We start from the raw sequence: 23,247 nt of genomic DNA, 5'->3' as shown, positions 1-23,247 counted from the left end.
CATAGAGACAGCCAGAAATTGAGAGGGGAGAAGAGAGAGAGAGAGAGAGAGAGAGAGAGAGACCTGCAACACTGCTTCACCACTCTCAAAGTTTTCCCCCTTCAGATGGGGACTGGGGGCTCAAACCTGGGTCCTTGCCCATTGTAACATGTGCATTCGATCAGATATACTATCACCCAGTGCCTCCTCTATTGACTTTTTAATTGTATCTATCAGGGGCAATTATGATGAATGAAACTTGTATTTATTAAGAAGTATCATGAAGATTACAAAAGAGCTTCATGGACTAGATTTCTTTTTCTCCTGGTAGATGTTTACAATACTTGCTGGTTTAACTAGGGAGTATATTTACATAAGCCAAGGGAACACAGACAGAAAAACTTAGGAAAAATAGCATTATCTCTGAGATATAAGTTAAATTATCTAAAATTGTATTTGATTCATTAACTAGTCTATAATTTAATTGAGCTTACTTAGTAAGCATATATTTATACATATCCTTCAATAGTTAGTTTTTTTCAATTTATAAATGTTTTGACGTGCCCTAATTTGTCTGACCATCACACAAACATGTAATTTTTTTTAATTTTTATTAGTGATTTAATAATGATTAACAAGATTATAAAATAACAGGGGTACAATTCCCATCACCAGGGTTTCATGTTCCATACCCTTTATTGAAAGCTTCCCTATTCTTTATCCCTCTGGAAGTTTGGGTCAAACTATGAGGTGCAGAAGGTGGGTCTGGCTTCTCTAGTTGCTTCTCCACTGGACATGGACATTGGCAGGTTGATCTGTACCCCCAGACTATTTCTATTTTTCCCCTAGTGGGGTAGGGCTCTGGAGAGGTGAGAATTCTAGACACATTAGTGAGGTTATCTATCCAGGGAAATCAGGATGGAATCATTGTAGCATGTACAACATGGTAGCTGAAATGTAAAGTAATTTTTTTAACTTTCATTTACACTAGGATGCAAGATGAGATTGGTTATGGTTACAACATAGTAATGCAAAATCAGTCCTCAAATTCAGCTAGTGTGTTTGCCAGGCTAGTGTGAGGGTGCCTCTTCTCGGGCACATAATCTCTGGGTTGAAGAGAAAGTGACCGGAGCCAGCCTGGGCTGCTACTCACTCAGCAACATGACTCAGGAACAGAGCTGGTGGTGGCCAGGTGATTCAAATCTTTATTGATCAGAGAGCCAAGGTTTTTAAAAGTCAGACCCGGAAGTGGCAAGTCGGAAATGGAAATGGCTTGCAATACCATACCTGGTTAGGAAAGGGGCAGAGAAAGGCAAAAGGGAGCTGGGAAAGGTAGGAACTTCCTTAGCAACTGTTGCAAGGGTTTTAACTGGTAGGATTAATAATACCCTGCAGGCAGGGAGAGTCTTGAGGGTAGAAAGAAGATAGATCAAAGGAATGGAATGGGTGGGGAAATAAGGGGGCATCTTTCAGGCAAAACATAATTATGTAGATAATAAGGGAGCAGGCCATAGTATCAGGAATGCAGAGTGCTTCGTGAGACAGGGAGTCTGATAAGACAAGGCAAATCTCATGTCCCTCCTAGTTCAACCTCTCAGTAGAGAAAGAGAAACTGACAGGATAGACATGCCTCTCAGATCAAGCCCTGCCAAGCTCAACCACATCCTCACAATTTCCCTACAGTGTGTTCCCAAAGCTCACTTGTGTGCTGGTCAACTATGTACAAACCTATCTAATATGAAGAATTAAAGCAGCCCCAAGTCATCTATCTAGATTTTTCTGATTTATGTATCAAATAAGTCCTTCTGCTATTACATTTTGATGTCAATCTCTTTCAATTCCTGAACCCTCTCATTATGAAATATTTTCTTCATGGGGCATGACAGTTGCACACCTGGTTAAGCACACACATCATAGTGTTCAAGGGCCTGGGTTCAAGCCCTTGGTCCCCACCTGCAGGGGGAAAGCTTCATCAGTGGTGAAGTAGGTCTACAGCTGTCTCTTTCCCACTCTATCTCCTCCTACCTTCTCTCTCTCTGTCTCCATCCAATAATAAATAAATAAAATAGGGGGGCAGGCAGTAGCTCACCCAGTTAAGCACACATATTAACATAATTATATATGTTAATATTAATATTAACATATTAACAACTGGGGTCTGGAAGGTGGTGCAGTGACTAAGGTACTAGACTCTCAAGTCAAGGTTCTGAATTCAATCCCCAGCAGCACATGTACCAGAGTGATGTCTGGTTCTTTCTCTCTCTCTCTCTCCTATGTTTCTCATTAATAAATAAATAAAATCTTTAATTAAAAAAAACATATTACCAAATGAAAAGACCAGGGTTCAAAACCCCAACTCCCCACTTGCAGGGGGTCTGCTGTTGTCTCTTTCTCTCCCACACTACCTCCCTATCCTCTCTCAATTTCTCTGTCCTATCTAATAAATAAATGAAAGGTAAAAGAAACAAGTGTCTTCATTAAACTTGCTCTAGAAGAGAAGCCAAGGTCTTGAGTTTTTTGTGCTCCCTCCTTCCCAAGGAAAGTGTTTGTTTTATTAGTCAAGGGCTTGGGATGTTAAAGCATCGGCTAGGAGTATCCATGAATTATAAATGCCTGTGGTGATGCACATCTTACAGGAAACCACAATGAAAGTCACATGGAGCAAATGAACCCCTTCTGCCAAGCAAGCAGGCAGAGAATCAATAGCCAGAGTTTACTCTGAGAAGAGATCAAGAAACATAAACTAAATCTGTAGCATCCTCCTTCTTTGTTTTGAGTATCTTTTCTTCATTTCTCTCCTTTTTTAAAAATCGTTTTTCTTCCTTCCTCCTCTTATTCCTCTCCTCTTTTTCTCTTTTTTATTTACTTATTTTATTATTCTAAAGAGGGAGGGGATGAGGGAGAGAATGAGAGAAAGAGAGAGAGAGAGAGAAATCCAAAGCCAGAACACCACAAAACTCTGGGAATTGGAGCTAGGATCTCAGAGCCTCAGGCATGAAAGATGTTTGCAACCATTCTGCTGTCTCCCCAGCTACTCTTTTTATTTCTCCTCAAATAATCATTCTTAGAAGAGGATCTTGAAAGTTCTGTTTCAATTCATCTAATACTTTTCTGTAGAAGATTGGAGTTAGTTTTTACTTCATTAAAAATTAAAGAAAACCTTAATCTTCCCAAATGAAACAATAATTTTTTTCTTTAGTACATATTATCTCAAAATATCCAGTCAATAATCAGTTTAAATGCAAATGTGTATATAGATATTGATTTTTCTCATTTCTTTATACACATGTATGTCCCTGTGTGTGTGTGCATGTGTAGCGTGTATAAATGGAATTTTACATTTACAACAACACTTTACAACTCTAGGAAAGGTGCTTAATAAACTGGTGCTCTTTTTATTTTATTATTTATTAATATTAATTTTTTTCCCAGATCTCTGCTCAGTTCTGATTGAGGATGGTAAGTGGCATGGAATCTGGGACATCTTTTGCCTCAGGCATCAGAGTCCTTTGCATAACCTAAGGTTTTGCATATCCTGCAAGTTGTGATAATTTTAACCTAAAAATTGTGACAAATAATACCTATCAGCTAGTCAAAATAATGGGAGCTGACAATTAGATGAAGGTGTTTTCCAAAGTTCCTCATAGAGCCTGGATGTGACAGTGGACTAGTTCTGGAACCATGAACCCTAAATTTGAGCATTGCTTTTGATGGGATCCCTTGTATAAAGCCTAACACACAATCTGGATCCCTGAACTTCATTTCTCTTTCTCTCAAATCAATATTTTTTTAGCATCTAAATAAGTGTTACAATAAAAGTGACTATAAGACCACTTGACAATGATATACGAATTAACATTTAGATTTTACAACACAATATATTAAGAATAAAAATCAGCCTTTAACTAACCATGCAATTTTACATGCATGAAAAATTAAATGGTATACTTTTTATGTTTAAAGATTTATTTAACTCATAAATAAATGGCCCATGGTAAATGCCCTTAAATGCCAGAAGCGAATAAAACAGAACAGCCTTCACCTGGTTATGTTTGTCTGTCTTTGTTTTTGTTTACCAGAGCACTGCTCAGCTCTGGTTTATGGTGGTGCCAGGGATTGTACTTGGGACCTCAGAGCCCCAGCCATGAAATCCTTTTACATAACCATTATGCTGTCTCTCCAGCCCCTCCAGGCACATCAACTAGGGCCAGACCTCCTGCTGAGAACTTTACTAGGAAAGAATGTTCATTAACACGATGGCTATTCTTTAAGTCTTTAGAAAATTTCTTATAATTCTTTTTTCTGACTAAGGAAAACATTTACATAAAGGCCAGGGAAATACCTCAGCATTCAAGCATAGAACTTGCATGTCTGAAGCCCCACCACCACCATACCACTATATGCCAGAGCTCAGCGATACTTCTAGTTGATCTCTCTCTCTCTCTCATAAAAGATATATAGGGCTTTTTTTTTTACAGTATTTTTATTAGTGATTTAACAATGATCAACAAGATTGTGGGATAAGAGGGGTACAATTCCTACCACCAGAGTTCCATGTCCCATTCCCTCCATTGGAAGTTTCCCTATTCTTTATCCCTGTAGAAGTATGGATCAGAATTCTCTATGTGATGCAGAGGATGGGAGGTCTGGCTTCTGTAAATGCCTCTCCACTGAACATGGGCGTTGGCAGGTTGAGCCACACTCCCAGTCCATTCCTATCTTTCCCTAGTAGAGCAGGGCTCTGGGGAAGTGAGGTTCCAGAACACGCTGGTAAGGTCATCTGTCCAAAGAAGGCAGGTTGGCATTAGGGTAGTCTCTGCATTTTGGTGGCTTAATAACCAGGAACCTGAAGTTAGGGGGCCAAGTGGTAGCACACTGTGTTAAGCGCACATAGTAAGAGTATAGCAGATGAAATTTGAGGTCTTCATGTTGGAAGGAGCTAGGAAGTCTATTTTAGGTATATTCCAAGGGACCCAAATGATATAATTTTAATAGTGATTTCCAAGTAAATGATCATCTTTTCGGTTCAGTGGCAAAATAATGTAACTAGATTTGGTTTGGGCAAATTCCCCTTAGCTTTCAACTCTAAGATCATAGAAACATTTACCAACGTATTAATGAGTCGGTATTTAAGAGGTATTAAAATTATTACATCGCACTTACACCACCACATGTGTTTAAATTCAGAAGTCTTTCGGCATTCCAATTGGAAATGTGAAGCATAACTCAACTCTGAGTATCTCTTGTGTGGTTTCCAACTTATATTCCGAAAAAAAAAAATAAAGACACAAGATTGCCTGTTATAGGAAAAATATGAGTACGGTGACAAAAGCCCATCTGAAGGGCCACCAGGGACACCTTTCTTTATAGTCCATCTATCTTCTTGTTTTATGGGAGCTAAAAGCCTAATCAATAATTTAACAAGCTAATGGACATATTTTTAAACACAATGGACTCATTCTCAAAAGGGGTGTACCAGTATAACCACAGAGGCAGAAATGGAAACTCACTGCTAATATTTAATGCTTCTTCAGGAAAGTACTGAGCAATGGCATGAGCACAGTGCAAGTTGCTTGAAAATAGGCTGCATCTCTTTCTGCTCTACAGGGCAAATTTTTTTTTTTAATCTGTTTGCTATGAAAGAACATTTTCCTACCAACCCTGTACCTAATGACTTTGTAAATGATTCGATTTTTAAGGCATTATAATACAAGAACTAATATTTGATAAGCTGTGTTCTAAAGTGTTGGTTCTTTTGTTTTGTTTTTAGTGAAGTGAGATAATGTTGATTTACAAGACAGTGTAAGATTTTTTTTTTGTTTAAGACTGTGGAAATTTCAAATGTGTAGGTTTCTCTTCTATCTAAATTGTGTGTTGCTATACCATACCTACTTCCAAGATATCAGACTCCCTCTCCTGTTACTTCTTCTTCCTATGCTTATGATATATTTTTTTATTTTCAAATATTCATTTCTTTACAAGAGAGAGAAGCAGAGCATCACTCTGGCACACATGATGCCAGGCATCAAACTCAAGACATCACACTTAAAATTCCACTTCGTTAGCCACTGTGCCACCTCCAAGGCCATAGTCTGAGCTGCTGTGTTTGATATCAAAACAATTGTGTGATTTTATTATGTTTGTATAATTGTTTAATTATATCATCTAATTTGCAATCAGTCTCCATAAGAAAGTCATTTGCCCACATTTGTGTAAAATTACCCTATTTGTCATAACAATAATGCTCTTAATCATTTTAGAAATTATGCATTTATGTATATATACATCCATAAATATATGTATATATATAATACACTTTCTTTAAACAATTTTAATTATAAAAAGGAAACATTGACAAAACCATAGGATAAGAGGGGTACAACTCCACACAGTTCTACACTACCAGAACTCCGTATCCCATCCCCTCCCCCAATAGCTTTCCTATTCTTTAGCCCTCTGGGAGTATGGACCCAGGGTCATTATGGTGTACAGAAGGTGGAAGGTCTGGTTTCTGTAATTGCTTCCCCGCTGAATGTGGAGGTTGACAGGTGTACCCATACTCCCAGCCTGTCTCTCTCTTTCCCTAGTGAGGCAGAGTTCTGGGGAAGCAGGACTCCAGAACATATTGGTGGGGTTATCTGTCCAGGCAAGTCAGGTTGGCATCATGGTAGCATCTGGAACCTGGTAGCTGAAAAAAAGAGTTTACATCTAAAGTCAATCAAATTATTGACTAATCATGAACCTAAAGGCTGGAATATTGCAGATATACTTTTGTTCATTACTCGGACTTCAGTGATCTAGGCCAATTTTTTTCAGATGGCTACAAACAAAGATAGAGATAAGACGCCGGTGTGGTGAAGGATGTGTCATGCCCCTAACAAAGCAAGTGAACATTCAAAGTGAGTTTTCAGGCTTGAACAATATTTTATAAAATGTAGCACCAGGATCTTCTGCCTCCTAGTCCAACTTTTTCATTATTATTATTATTATTTTAGAGAAACACATAAGGAGGGAGAGGCAACATTATTTTACCATCCATAGAAATTCCTCAGGCTGAGGGCCTGGTTGTAGTGGCCTGTTGGTATGCTTCTAAAACCCCTTCTGTTTCATTGGTTTAATCCCCCCTGTTTAACACTGTATTCTATTTACATAACCACTGTTAACTAAGCACCGGCATGCCTGCAGGGCACTGGTTTAATCCCCACTGGTTCATGATGTCTTTTTGCTCCACCCCCTCTCCTTGTCACACCCTGATTTTCACCAATCTCTTTCCGCTCCACCCTCTCTATGTCACATCCTGTTTACACCCTACTTGGCGAGTATATATATATAAGGACAGGATTGTGACTATAGTTAGTTTTAGATAGCTTGGCTTAGATTGTGCTGCGTTCTGCATGAATAAAGAGATACTGCGTACAGCTCAGCCATGAGTCTCTGGTTGTCTGTCTCCTGCCCACGAAGCTAGCCTGACAGTGACCCTGGTTAAGCACACACATTACAGAACCTCAAGGACTGAGGTTCAAGCCCCTTGTTACCACCTGCAGGAGGAAAGCTTCAAGAATGGTGAAGTAAGGCTGCAGGTGTCTCTCTGTCTCTTTCGCTCTCTACCCCCTCCTACCCTCTTAATTTCTCTCAGTTTCTATTCAATAATAAATAAATAAGTATATAATTTTTTTAAAAAAAGAAAAGAAACTCCTCAGGTTCTTTATGTTCCCAAGTGGTACTAAGACTCAAATCCAGGGCCTCATACATGATATGGTGTTCAATTATTTATCCAATTTCCTGTTATCAAGATTTTTTTAATATTTATTTATGTATTCATTAGTTGATTGATTTCGAATAGAGACAGAAAATTTGAGGGAAGCTGGAGGGAGAGGGAGAGATAGAGACTGCAGCACTGCTTATGAAATTCACTCCCTGAAGGTGGGGACTGAGGGTTTGAACCTCAGTCCTTGCACATGATTAACATGTGCACTGAACGGGTATGCCATCACCTTGCCCCTTACCTTAACCCCCTCCCTTCTTCTTCTAGCGTTTGCCCTTCTTCCGTAGCCAGTCAACAGTGTCAGGTTGAAAGCTGTCAGGAGCTGCTTGTTGCTGGCTTTGAAAGTGACTGGGATCCATGTGGATTCAGTCTGCTAGGAAGGATCGTCAGTTTCCCCAGTGAATGGGTACTCAGTGAATGGGTACTCACGGGATGCACCACGAGAAGGTCGCTAACCCCCCTCCCTTATCAAGATTAATATATGACTAAATGTAAAACAATTTCCCACACTACAGTTACATATTTAACTGGATTTATTTCATGGGGAATGATGTTCCCAAATTTGATGTAGGTATGTTGTATGTCTGCATGTGGATTAAAGGATAGCTGTTTGTTTTCATGGTCTGGGAGATGGCGCAGTGGATAAGGCATTGGACTCTCAAGCATGAGGTCCTAAATTCAATCCCCGGCAGCACATGTACCAGAGTGATGAATGGTTCTTGCTCTCTCTCTCCTATCATTTCTCATGAATCAATAAAAAAATAAATGAACAAATAAAATAAAATCTTTTTTTAAAAAAAAAAGATAGCTTTGTTTCTAATGAAAATTAAACATCTGAGCCCCCAAAACTGCGTATCTTCAGGTTGCTTTTTTCCAAAGGCAGATAGTTATTTTTAATTCATTTCATTAGAAATCAGGGTGTAGGCTCTTAAGAAATCTGGTTAAATGACTTGACATTAGACTTCCACAATAAATAAATAAATAAGTAAAATTAAGAATTATGCTACTATCCCAGTGAAATGATAATATACATCTGCCCAGGATATAAAATGAGTCATTATAAAACCCTCAAAGTAGTTTTTATTCATAATTTTGTTAGACTCTCATAAGTGTTTGCAAGTTCCATCTTAAAATAGTCCTAGAGGGCAAGTGGTAGATGTCTAGGACATTATTATATTCCTTCAGTCACTCAGACTGTAGCTTGGTTTGTTTGGTTGGTTGGTTGGTTGGATGGTTGGTTGGTTGGCTGGTTTATTGGTTGAGTTTTTTGTTGTTGTTTCTGGATTGTTTTGCTTTGTTTTGTTTTGCTTTGTTTTGTTTTGTTTTTGCTTCCAGGGTTATCACTGGGGATCTGGGCCTACATTACAAGTCCACAACCCCTGTGGCCATTTTTTTTCTTTTTTTTGGATAGGACAGAGAGAAATTGAGAGGGGAGGGGAAGATAGGGAGAGCAAAAGAGAGACACCTGCAGACCAGCTTCACCACTTCTGAAGTGACCCCTCCCTGCAAGAGGTGGAGAGCCGGGGGCTCAAACTCGGATCTTGTGCAGGTCCTTGCACTTCATACTATGTGCACTTAACCTGGTGCAAGACCACCCGGCCCCTGAAGCTTGATTTTTCATAATAATTTCAGTCCTTGAGTAAGTATAATTAATTGCTTCTCGCCCTTTTGGCTAAGATCAAGTGTGGAGAAACTATAATTATTCTGAGTCTTGTTTCTTAATTATAATAGTGACATGAGATAAACGCATACTTACTGAGATCAAATGCATATTATTTTTGGAATGTTTATAAAGAAGCTCTCTTGAAAACAATTGCAATTATAAGATCATCAACTACTAATACTATGCTATGTTTGACCCACTCTACAATTAAGTCCTTCCAAGAGGGCACTTACAAATTGAAAGGAAAAAAAAAAAAAGAAATTTAAGAGCAATTGGTCAATGTGAAAAAGCAATGACATAGAAACCCTGATTCTTTTTCAAATGATTCTTCATGAATCTCAAGTAAGGATATTTATTATAGCAACTAATGTTTAGGGGATTCAATTCAAATCTCACTCTAATCAAGCCTTCTAAAGGATATCCTTTAAAATAGCCTTCTTATTTATTTTTTTAACCTCTAGAATAAAAAAGCTCTGAATACACCCCAGGGAGGGACTGAACTAACTAGAAGTATGATAACAGTTATACTGCTTTCTAAGATAAATCTGCATTCTATCAGTAATATTCTCTTCAAATACGACAATTCACTGTCTTATAATCTTACAGCTAAGATTTCAAAAATAATTTATCATGTCATTCCATTTTAAAAGGAAAACATTAAATTGCAAAATTATCGACATAGATTTATCTACTATATAGAAATAAATTATTTGTCTTTTATTTGAAAAATAATAAACATCAAACTCAATCCACAAAGCTATTTAGGTGAAGATGACCTGTACCAAGTATATTTATTTGGGACTATAGCTGCCTGGATTTTTCAATTTTTCTACCACTAATTAGATGTGGGACTTGGAAGTTCCACAAATTACTTGTCTGTCAGTTCCCTCACTTGCGAAAGGGGTCTGCAGTAATTTTTTCACATGTGTAAAGGATTTAGCCTTTGTGTCTAGCATATGGTAGTACATACATTTTGGCCTCACCTTGTTTGGTCTGAGATGATGACATAATCTATGGTACCATTTCACTCTCATTCCCAGCTAAAACCCATGGTCATAAGGAAAACTTTTCCAGAATTCTAGTAAAATATATGCAAAGATATTTTTTCCCCTTAAGTAAAAAAGGTACCTGAGGTTCCTCACATAATTTGGGGCAATTTGTTCAATTTCCTTGAAAACAAAAATGTCAATAATAGATCCCTCTCTCCATTGTTACTGGTCATCTCTAATAGGAACAACACAATAGACCCCTTTTTGGACCCCCATAGGACCTTGCCCTCAACTTGGATCAACAATGGTAGAGAATGTTCCATCCTCCAAAGGGAGGCTGGACAACATACTCTATGCTACACCTGAGGAAGATGGGTCCTGAAATTGGGGCAGCTTGGAGCATTCATACTCATGACCACAGAATGTGAGCTCAAATCTAGAGGGACGCAGAGGTCACAAAGGCTCCTAAGCTGAACATGGGCCTCAGATCACATCGATGGGGTTTACAGTCAACAATATTTATACACCTTTTCCATATTTGGAAGCTACTCTCTTCCGTGATCCAGCTTTCTGGTCCTTTTTCTAGCCATGACATCATCTCCCCAGACAATAATTAGGATCCACCTGCATATCAGATGTCAGGCTCAGGGAAAAAAAAATAAACAAACTAGTATAGCCTACTATCTACAAAATGGAGACCCTCAAATCTTCATCTGCACTATTCCAGCCTTTAGGTTCATGATTAGTCAACAATTTGTTTGGCTCTATATGTTAAATCTTTTTTTCAGCCACCAGGTTCCAGATGCTACCATGATGCCAAACTGACTTCCCTGGGCAGATGACCCCACCAATATGTCCCAAACCCCTGCTTCACCAGAACCCTGGCCCACTAGGGAAAGAGAGAGACAGGCTGGGAGTATGGATCAACCTATCAACACTCATGTTCAGAGGAGAAGCAATTACAGAAGCCAGACCTTACACCTTCAGCACCCCATAATGACCCTGGGTTCATCCTCCCAGAAAGATAAAGAATAGGAAAGCTATCAGGGGAGGAGATGGGATATGGAGTTCTGGTGTTGGGAATTAGGTTGAGTTGTACCCCTCTTATCCTATGGTTCTTGTCAGTGTTTCCTTTTTATAAGTAAAAATTAAAAAATACATATATCATTGGGATTTTGATAGGGATCATGATGAATTTATGGGTAACTTTCAGTAGGATGGTCTTTATAACAATATTTATTCTTCTGATCTATGAACAAGGTATCTTCTTCAGTTTATTGTGTCCCTCTCTATCTGTTCTACTAAGGTCCTATAGGGTTTGTTTGATTGTTTGCATTTATTTTTGTAGAGGTCTTTCATTTCCTTTGCTAGATTCCCTTGAAGGTATTTTATGTGTTTAAGTTCAATTGTAAATGGAATTGTTTCCTTCATTACATTTTCTTCTGGTCATCACTTGTGTTGTAGAAATTCCAGATTTCCATATATGGGCTCTTATACTTGCTATTTTAGTAAATTTATGACTTATTTCTAGTTGATTTTTTTATGGAGTTATTACAAATCCTCTAGATTGAAGGTTTCTATGTCACTCTATATTATACGCAAATAGTGGTGGTTTAACTTTTTTTTTTTTCCTTTCTAATCTGAGTACAATTGCCATTTCCTTCTTACCTGGCTTGGTTTCACTGACAAGGACTTCCAGGCCTATGTTAAATTGTAGTGGTGAACTGAGTGGGCAACTTTGTCCAGGTCCAGATTTTAGGGGAAAATTTTTCAGGTATTTCCCATTGAGTATGATGTTAGCTATAGGTTTGCAGTATATGGCCTTCATATTGAGGAAGTTTCTTTCTAACTCCAATTTCTGAAGGGTCATCATCAGTATATGAGTATTCAATTTTGTCAAAGGACTTTTCAGTACCTTTGGATATGACCATGTGATTTTCGTCTATATTTTGTATTGATGAGGTAGACTACATTGGCTTGCATATGTTGAACCTTCCTTGTATCTCTATAATGAATCCCATTTAGTCTTGTTTTGTTATTCTCCTTGTATTCATTTAAAAAAAAACTTTATTTATTATTGGATATAGAGATAGAGACAAATTGAGAGGGGAGGGGGAGATAGAGAGGGAAAGCAACAGAGAGACACGTACAACTCTACTTCACCATCATGAAGCTTTCCCCCTGCAGGTGGAGATTAGGATCTTGAACCTGGATCCTTGCATACTGTAATGCATGTGCTTAGCCAGATACAACACTGCCTGGCCCCTCTCCTTATATGTTCTTCAATTTGATTTGCCAAGATTTTCATGAGAACTTCCTGTAGTAATACCAGACTGCTGGTCCCTGTTCAGACACCAGATGTCAGGCTAGCTTTGCAGGTGGGAGACAGATGACCAGGGATTCATGGCTGAGCTAGGAACGCAATGCAATGCAATGCCATGCTGGCTTTATTCATCTGCATTTATACTCTCCAGGAAGGAAGTGGTAGGGTGTAAAAACAGGGTGTGACTAGGAGAGGGGGTGGAGTGAAAGAAAGTGCAAACCAGTGGGGATTAAACCAATGCCCTGTAGGCAGGGAGGATCTCAGGTAAAACAGTGATTATGTAAATAGACCACAGTGTTAAGCAATACAAGCGAACCTAACTTGATGATCAAAACAGAAGGTCTTATAAGCAGAATTAGAAGCCTACCAACATTTCCCCCTTTCTTTTTAACTAATGGCCATAGTATCAGGAGTGTGGGGTGAAGAGAAACCTATATCGTATAAGCATTTTCAAAAGAACTGGCACAAGACATGGAGGAACAAGTAAGAGAGCAGCAAGAACCAGTGTGATGCCAAGGGGAGGCCTGTGGGGGGCGTTTCCTACCTCAAAGGGCAAGGCCTAGCAGGCAAAAGGGCATTTACTGCCTCTGGTCCTACTCTTGGTATCAAAATGATATTAGTTTCCTAGTATATGTTTGAGAAAGAAATAACTAGACATCATTCTGGTACATGTGCTCAGGACCTCATGCTTAAGAGTCCAGTGGTTTATCTACTGTGCCACTTCCTGGACCACTTAAGAATATTTATTATTATAAAAATTCTTCACTAGACCAAACACACATCAAAATAACATGTTTTCTTGAACCTGGCTGTATCTCAAACTGTATACAAGTCTTTGCCAGGTTAAACTATTATTTAGTTGTTGTCACTTTTTTTTCCCCTAAATGGTAGAGATTGAGAGAAATACAGTAAGGGAGAGAGAAAGGAAGAAAGATGCCTACAGCCTGCTTTACTGCTCATGAAGCTTTCCCTTATGGGTTAAACTAGCGACTTGAATTCAGGTCCTTGCATGTGGTAACTTGTGCTCTGTATTGGTTGAGCAAGCATCTGAACCCCAAGATTATTTAATTTGTATAAATTATCTAATTCTAGTTCTTCACTATTCTGAAGATATTGTGCTGATTTTGCTGTTATTAATTCCACAACACAGAGATAACTGGGATGGAAAGAAATTTTCTGTTTTGGGTGAGGGTAGATAGCATAATGGTTATGCAAAGAGACTCTCATGCCAGAATCTCCAAAGGCTAAGTTCAAGCCCCCACACCATCAGAGCTGTGCTCTGGTAAAAGAAAAAAAAAGTGAAAGAAAGAACTACTCTATTTTTAATGATCAGTAAGAGGATAGCTATCAATTACAATTTCAATTTTAATTTCATGAGTGAAATGAAAAGTGATTTAGGAGCAGATTTCAAATGCATGGTTTTCAATATGCATTAGTCCACATGAGTTACTATAAAAAACATATAAAACAGTGGAGGTAGATAGCATAATGGTTATGCAAAGAGACTCTCATGCCTGAGCCTCCAAAGACCCAGGTTCAATCCACCACACCAGCATAAAACTAGGGTTTAGAGAGTCAGGCAGTAGCACAGTGGGTTAAGCTCATGTGGCACAAAGCACAAGGACCAGTATAAAGATTCCAGTTCAAGCCCCCGGCTCCCCACCTGCAGGGGAGTTGCTTCACAGGTGGTGAAGCAGGTCTGCAGGTGTCTTTCTCTCCCCCTCTCTGTCTTCCCCTCCTCTCTCCGTTTCTCTCTGTCCTACCCAACAATGATGACATCAATAACAACAATAATAACTACAACAATAAAGCAACAATGGCAACAAAAGGGAATAAATAAATAAACAAAAAATTTTTAAAAACTAGAGCTGAGCAGTTCTCTGGTAAAAAAAAAAAAAGAAAAGAAGACATTAGGTTAGTTTAATAAGCAGGCATTTATTTTCTTACAGCTCAGAAGAGAAGTCCATGAATGAGGTCTCAGCACAAAAGAGTGAAACCTCTCTTTCCAGTTTACAGTCACATGCCTCTCTGATTGCATGCTTCCTTGGCCTCTTTTCTGTGAACCCTTGCAAAGGATAAAAGAAAGAAATAAGGAGATGGGGGAGTGGCAGAAAGAGCATACCACAATACTTTGCAGTGTGTGTGATTAACCAAGTGTACCATTGCCTGGCCCCCATCACAGTAGTCTGACCTCTGATTTCTCTTCTTTTTTTTTTATTTTACTTTTTATTTATAAAAAGGAAATTGACAAAAACATAGAATAAGAGGGGTACAACTCCACACAATTCCCACCACCAGATCTCTATATCCCATCCCCTCCCCTGATAACTTTCCCATTCTCCATCCCTTTGGGAGTATGGATCCAGGGTCTTTATGGGGTACAGAAGGTGGGAGGTCTGGCTTCTGGAATTGCTTACTCACTGAACATGAGCGTTGACAGGTTGATTCATACTCCCAGCCTGTCTCTTTTTATCTGGGGAGACGGGGCTCCAGGACACATTGGTGGGATTGTCTGCCCAGGGAAGTCAGGTTGGCATCATGGTAGCACCTGGAATCTGGTGGCTGAAAGAAGAGTTAATATATAAAGCCAAACAAATTGTTGATTACTCATGAACCTAAAGGCTGGAATAGTGCTGATGAAGATTCAGGGTTTCCGTTTTGAAGATAGCTAGTAGGCCTATTTTAGTTATATTCCAAGGGGCCCATGACTATACTAGTCTTTTCCTGAGCCTGACATCTGATATGCAGGTGGATCCAAGTTATTGTCTGGGGAGATGATGTCATGAATGGAAAAAGTGCTAGAAAGCTAGATTAGGGAAGAGAGTAGTTCCCAAATATGGGAAAGGTGTATAAATATTGTTGACTGTAAACCACATCGATTTGATGTGATCTGGGGCCCATATTCAGCTTAGGAACCTATGTGACCTCTTTTTTTTTTATTTAAAAAAGGAGACATTAACAAAACCGTAGGATAGGAGGGGTACAACTCCACACAGTTCCCACCACCAGATCTCTATATCCTCTCCCCTCCCCTGATAGCTTTCCCATTCTCTATCCCTCTGGGAGTGTGGACCCAAGGTTATTGTCGGTTGCAGAAGGTGGAAGATCGGGCTTCTGTAATTGCTTCCCCGCTGAACATGGGTGTTGACTGGTCGATCCATACTCCCAGTCTGCCTCTCTCTTTCTCTAGTAGGGTAGGGCTCTAGGGAAGCAGAGCTCCAGGACACATTGGTGGGGTCGTTTGTCCAGGGAAGTCTGGTCGGCATCACACTGGCATCTGGAACCTGGTGGCTGAAAAGAGAGTTAACATACAAAGCCAAACAAATTGTTGAACAGTCATGGACCTAAAGACTGGAACAGTGCAGATGAGGTGTTGGGGGATATTCCCTGCAGGCTCTTGTGTACTTCTGCTTTCAGGTATATATTTTGCCCTAGTTTATGGATACGTGTGAACATATTCTCTATCTCAGGGGGCCTGGACTATATCTAGGTTTTGGGAGTTTGTTAGGAAGTGAACCACCTGGAATGGAATTAGAGAATACTATGAAAGTAAAGGTCTCACCTGAGTAATGAAGCTGAAGGGTTGTCATTCCACACCTGAAGTCTCTGGACACAGTCTGAAGTTAAGCATGCTGGGGTGGCACTCACTGCGTTAAATAGGTTGCAATCAGCAGATGCAATATTATTTGGTATGAATTGAGAAAGACTGTGTCCCATGGCACCCACCCACACCCACCCCCCACTGCCCCGGGGAGCCAAATGTCTACCCTCCCCCTCACCACAGGGTTTTTACTTTGGTGCCCTACTCTCAATTTAGTCAAATCCTGCTTTTAGTTTCCCTTTCTGTTCTTCTTTCTCAACTTCTGTTGATGAGTGGGATCATCCCATACTCATCTTTATCTTTCTGACTTAGCTCACTTAACATAATTCCTTCTAGCTCCATCCAAGATGGGTCAGAGAAGGTGGATTCATTGTTCTTAATAGCTTCATATTATTCCATTGTGTATATATACCACAGCTTTCTCAGCCATTCATCTGTTGTTGGGCACCTGGGTGGCTTCCAGGTTTTAGCTATTATGAATTGGGCTGCTATGAACATAGGTGTACACATATCTTTTTGATTGGGCGTTATGAAGTCCTAGGGGTATATCCCCAGGAGAGGAATTACTGGGTCATATGGAAGGTCCATGTCTAGCCTCGTGAGAGTTCTCCAGACTGCTCACCACAGAGGCTGGACCAATTTACATTCCCACCAGCAGTGCAGAAGAGTTCCTCTGTCCCCACAGCCTCTCCAGCATTTGTTGCTGCTGTCATTTTTGATGTATGTCATTCTCACAGGAGTGAGATGGTATCTCAGTGTTGTCTTTATTTGCATTTCTCTGACAATCAGTGACCTGGAGCAGCTTTTCATATGTTTGTTAGCCTTTTGGACCTCCTCTGAAGTGAATGTTTTGTTCATATCCTCTGCCCATTTTTGGATGGGGTCATTTGCTTTTTTGTTGCTAAGTTTGCTGAGCTCTTTGTATATTTTGGTGATTAGTGTCTTATCTGATGTATGGCACTTGAAGATCTTCTCCCATTCTGTGAGGGGTCTCTTTGTTTGTGTGATAGTTATTGGCTGTGCAGAAGCTTTTCAGTTTGATGTAGTCCTGCTGATTTGTTTCTGCTTTAGTCTTCCTTGCCGTTGGGTTTGTTTCATCAAAGATGTCCTTGAGGTGTAGGTGGGAAACTGTTTTACCAATGTTTTCCCCTAAGTATTTGATAGTTTCTGGTCTAACATCCAGGTCCTTGATCCATCTGTAGTTGATTTTTGTTTCTGGTGAGATAAAGTGGTTCAATTTCATTCTTCTGCATGTTTCAACCCAGTTTTCCCAGTACCATTTATCGAAGAGAGCCTCCTTCTTCCATTTATTACTTTGGGCCCCCTTATCAAAAATTAGATGTCAATAGTTGTGGGCTGGTTTCTCTTCTTAAGGGGACACCAGACCTATCAGATTAGGACCCACTTTTATGAACTCATTAAGCTCAATGACCTCCTGAGGGTCCTGCATTTTGTGCACACTGTCATATTGGGCCTTAGATTTTCAACCAGTGAAATTTAAGATGGGGAGGGCAGCTTGTCTTCCCCTGAACCACCTAAATTTATCAGACCTTTTTTTTTTTTTTGCCTCCAGGGTTATTGCTGGAGCTCAGTGCCTACACCAGCAATCCACTGCTCCTGGAGGCTATTTTTCCCCCTTTTGTTGCCTTTGTTGTTTTATCATTGTGGTTATTATTATTGTTGTTATTATTTATGTCATTGTTGTTGGATAGGGCAAAGATGAGGAGAGAAAGACAGGCACCTGAAGACCTGCTTCATCACCTGTGAAGCGACTCCTCTACAGGTGGGGAGCCGGGGGCTTGAACCGGGTCTTACACTGGTCCTTGTGCCTAGCAGCATTGCGTTTAACCCGCTGTGCTACGGCCCAACCCCTGAATAGTCCTTCTTTATAGTTGGGGGATTGGGAGGGCACTGAAATTTGGCAGTGGGTGCCGTGTGGCACTGTAGCCAGTAATTCTACAAGCTTGTTACCCACTAATAATAAATTTAAAAGATGACTTGAAAAAATGTTTAGAAAGTAATAAAAATAAAATAATGGGGACTGATCGATGGCACACCCAGTAAGGGGCACATAGTACAAGAACCCGTGCAAGGATCCGGGTTCTAGCCTCCAGCTCCCCGTCTGCAGCAAAACAGGTCTGCAGGTATCTTCCTCTCTACCTCCCCCCTCCTCTCACACTTTCTCTCTGCCTTATGCAATAAAATGGGAGAAAACAGTCACACACACACACACACACAAAATAATTATTATGGTACTTGTCAAGAAATTCTGAGCTTAGGCAAGATGTTAACTAGAGCACCTAGGTCACCTTGCAGTTGATGGATATAATATTTTATGCCCATATTTACTATCTTTCAGATCAGCATCTTCATGACCCACTTGTCGAACTATGGGAATGACCGGCTAGGGCTATATACCTTTGTGAACTTGGCCAACTTCCTTCAGAGCTGGACCAACTTGAAATTGCAGACTCTGCCTCCAGTGGAGCTGGCCCACAAGTACTTTGAGATCTTCCCTGAACAGAAAGACCCTCTCTGGCAGGTAAAGTTAGACATTCTGTCTTGGGGGTAGGGGGCGATAATGTGTGGTGAGAGGCAAAGAAAAAGACTAACAATTCACGAATGCCTTCTTTGTGTTAGGAAATCCACTGGAGATATTAAAACTGGCATTGAGCATGGTCTTCCTTCTCATCCGTTTTTCTTAACATTTGTTTATTGTTGGATAGAAACAAAGAGAGACTGATAAGAGACGGGGAGATAGTGAGAGAGAAAGAGAGGCACCTGCAACCCAGCTTCACCACTCACAAAGCTTTCCCCTTGCAGGTGGCAGCCAGGAGCTTGAATCCGGGTCCTTGTGCACTGTAATGTGTGCACTTAACCAGGTGTGCCACTGCCTGGCCCCCTTATCCAATTGTTTTATGAACTGAGTGACTCTTTGTTCATTTTTCTAGAGGGCTGTTCAGCTAAGGAATTTTGCATTAGAAATGTTGCTTTATTGCTGTGGTCTTTCATTCACATTTGCTGTAAACCCTCAATTAACAGTAAAAGGGCTAGACATTGTGTATCTAGGGAGAAAGAAATTCAATTCTACCTTATACAAGAACTTATAATTAGGCTTCTGTGTGTATGTGACCAATACAGATTGTGTAAATAAAAGGAGGATAGTAAATTTCACTATATGTTCCTACAGATTCTGTCAGTCTTTCCTTTTCTTTTTTCCACCAGGAGCAGACTTCCTAATAAAGATAGTCAGTTATAGGATTGCTTTTTACAAATAATTCAGTCTCAGCATGAGAGCCACTCAGTCTCCATGCAAGAAATGGAAACCATCTACTTCTTAGCAATTACCTAGGAAAACACTTCCTCCCTCTCCTTTCCCTCTTCATGCGTCAGATTACATTGACCCACATAATCGATGAGCTGGCTGCAGAGAGCTGATCAGATATTCCCCCTCCTAAGCAGCATTAGAGGAATGGGATCATCATTAATGAGAATCTTTCCAAAGCATTTTCTCTCGTCTTTGCTCCCTCTCCACATGATTATCTGTTTCTATGTATTCCGTAACTCGTGTTACACTCAATTCTGTGACTGTGCTGTTAGGAATTTATATCTCATGTGGTTATTGAAGAGCAAGGTCAACTGCTCTCAGTTATGCAGAGGAAAATAAAGTCCAATATTTTCTCGTAAAGGCCATGGAAGCGTTCCTTGTTATTCCAATTCACTATCATTTATTTTAAATTGTCTTTGAAAACTGGCTTCTGTGGTAAGTCTTACTTTATACCAATGGTCTGTCAGTAATCTTTCATCGTTTGTGTTTTCATTTGACTGCATATTCTGTTATATGTACATTTCCAGTAAGTGGCTAGTCATTTATATGTTGAGTGCATAATTTAGATAGATCAATAGCTAAGAACGTAGCTATGAGTGGCAAAAATCATATTGATTCAAGCCCCCGGCTCCCCACCTGCTGGGGAGTCGCTTCACAGGAGGTGAAGCAGGTCTGCAGGTGTCTATCTTTTTCTCCTCCTCTCTGTCTTCCTCTCCTCTCTCCATTTCTCTCTGTCCTATCCAATGACAGCAACAACAACAACAACAACAATAATAACCACAACAATGATAAAACAACAAGGGCAACAAAACGGGAAAAAATGGTCACCAGGAGCAGTGGATTCATGGTGCAGGCACTGAGCCCCAGCAATAACCCTGGAGGCAAAAAAAAATAAAGGAAATAAAACCATATCTAGTAGATTCTGCATTTATCATCGCAAAAGCAAAGCAGTTTGCCCTGTCAGTGCACTGAAAAGCTCTCACACAGTAGTAATAATTGATGGATGGGAAATCAATTCTTTTCTCACATGTATTTGCTAATGAAATACCAATAATCAGTGATACATTAATTATAAAACATAGTTAAATCAGAGGAGGAGGCAGATAATATTAATAATGAGACAACTCAAAAATAAGAAAAAATAGCCACCAGAAGCTATGGATTTGTAGTGCCGACACCCAGCCCCAGAGATAACCCCGATGGCAAGTGGCACATCTGGTGAGGCACAGATATCACAGTGCTCACAGACCCAGGTTCAAGCCCCTGGTCCCCACCTGCAGGGTGAAAACTTCAAGAGTTGTGAAGCAATGCTGCAGATGTCTCTCTTTCTCTCTCCCTTTATATATTCTCCTTACCTCTTGATTTATTTGTCTCTATCCAATAAATATTAATAATAAAATTTATAAAAAAGAAAAAGATTTAAGCTAGAATTACATAACTTAACATTGTATTGATTCTTATATATTACCTGTATTATACACACATATCTATAGACTATGTTCTGTGTATTATATTGCTTTGATATCAGTGACATTCATTTTGCTGAAGAATAAATATAATTAAACACACACTAGCTCCAGCTATCAACATGATGATTCTAAGTAGTGAATGAATATCTGCTAAATATAAATCCTATATTTATACCATGTAACCAAGTTTACATTATATAGATATAAAAATAATGGATAATTAGCTCACTGAAGTTTACTCTGAGTTATTTCATTCATTGCAAGTAAAAGTAGAAACAGAAAATGAAACAGGAATTATGCTACTTTAGAAGACAGGAGACTACCAGGGGTGATCATGAGTAGCAGCCAGCAAAGGGCCGCTTCCATGATCATCTAGATAAAGCAATAGAAAGACACCTTGAACCTCACAACATTACAACTGGAAGTTCTGAACAAACTTACTGAGCCAGAGGTGGGTGCAGATGAGTGGGGAAAGGGATACAGGAGAAACTCTTAAGACAAAAGCAGACTAAAACTGAACTGTAAGCCAGAAGCTACTAGCTATATAGTGGAATACAGACTCAGTCCCAAGAAGGTGAGGAATATATCAGAAAAATATTTGATCAAAAACTAAAGCTAGGGGACTGGGCAGTGGTGCACAAGGTTAAGCACATAGATTACCAGGCACAAGGACTCAGGTTTGAACCCCTGTTCCCCATCTGTAAGGAGTCCACTTCATGAGTGGTGAATCAGGTCTTCAGGTGTCTTTCTCTCTTCCTCCTTATCACCCTGTCCTCTCAATTTCTCTCTATCTTATCTAATATAAAATAATTAAGAAAAAAAGGAAGAAATAGCCACTTGGAGTGGTAGATTCATAGTGCCAGCACTGAGCCCCAGCAATAACCCTGGGGGATTACTGGTTTACAGTCAACAGTAAAATACAGTAGTTTGTACATGCGTGATGTTTCTCAGTTTCCCACATAACAATCTAACCCCCTCTAGGTCCTCCTCAACTATAGGACCTGAACTCTCCCCCAACCCAGAGTCTTTCACTTTGGTGCAATATAGCAACTTCAATCCAAGATCTCCTTTATGTTTTCCCTTCTGGTCTTATTTTTGAACTTCTGATAAATAAAAATAAATTAAAGCTGGGTGAGAGGAAAGATGGAGAGGAAAGACGTAGGGGAAAAAAGTCTCTGTGAAATAGCAGATTTTAACAAGAAAATAAATATGAGAGTTGTTGAGAGACCTTCAGATGAAGCAAAGAGCATATTATAAAAAAATTATTGCAGAAAACTTCCCACAACTGTGCAACATGTAAAACATATACATTCCAGAAGCTGAATGCACACCCAAGTTCTTAAATCCAAAATAGCCCACACCAGGAGAGATTATAGGAAAACTATACAAAAACAAGCCAAGGAAAAAATATTGCAGACTTCTAAGAAAGGGGAAATCTAACATAAAGAGTTAGAATCATCATGATTTCATCAGATTTCTCATAACAAACCTGAGCGGCAAGAAGAGAATGGGATGACGTATTTAAATTATTAAAAGTAAGAACTATAGGCGCTGGGCAGTAGTGCAGCGGGTTAAGTGCACATGGCACAAAGCACAAGGACTGGCTTAAGGATCCCAGTTTGAGCACCCAGCTTCCCACCTGCAGGGAGGTCACTTCACAGGCCATGAAGCCCATCTGAAGGTGTCTGTCTCTCTCTCCCCCTCTCTGTCTTCCCATCCTCTCTGTTTCTCTCTGTCCTATTAAAAAGAAAATGAAAAAAAGAAATATCATTGAAAAAAATAACTATTAGCCATCAACTCTAGTGTGCCAAATTATCCTCCAGGTATGAGAAAGAAGTAAATATCATCTCACACATATAGAAACCAAAGACATTTGCCACCACCAATCCTGTCTTGTAAGAATTACTGTAAGGAAGCAAAGAGATTCCAATGGTAAATGAAGTGATCGGTGGTAGAATAGAAACAGAAACACCACTAACAGGAAGAAACAAAGGCATAGGGAAGGGGAGGACAAATGGGACAGAGTGCATGACCAATGTTGGTGAATCAGGGCCAACTTTAAAAAAGACCATCTTACATAAATAATGTTAGACAATGCTTATGGTAACCCAATGGAATTCTTCATAGAAA

General features: G+C 39.6%; 1 protein-coding gene across 2 annotated transcripts in view; it reads left to right on the top strand.

Annotated features, from left to right (window-relative positions):
• The window catches only part of LOC103120541 (bifunctional heparan sulfate N-deacetylase/N-sulfotransferase 4), a 329,220-nt gene that overhangs the window by 251,388 nt on the left and 54,585 nt on the right, over positions 1–23,247 (top strand). Inside the window, exon 6 of one of the 2 annotated variants that reach the window (XM_060176961.1) lies at positions 18,680–18,862. The exons of the other annotated variant lie outside the window; for it this stretch is intronic. Within the exon in view, the coding sequence (XP_060032944.1) occupies positions 18,680–18,862 (183 nt within the window). The remainder of the gene's footprint in view (positions 1–18,679; positions 18,863–23,247) is intronic. 2 annotated transcript variants of the gene reach the window in all.

The sequence above is a fragment of the Erinaceus europaeus genome, chromosome 2 (genome assembly GCF_950295315.1).
Source record: "Erinaceus europaeus chromosome 2, mEriEur2.1, whole genome shotgun sequence".
Taxonomy (NCBI): domain Eukaryota; kingdom Metazoa; phylum Chordata; class Mammalia; order Eulipotyphla; family Erinaceidae; genus Erinaceus; species Erinaceus europaeus.
The sequence above is the reverse complement of the archived record's forward strand: the minus strand, read 5'-3'. Positions and strand labels throughout refer to the sequence as shown.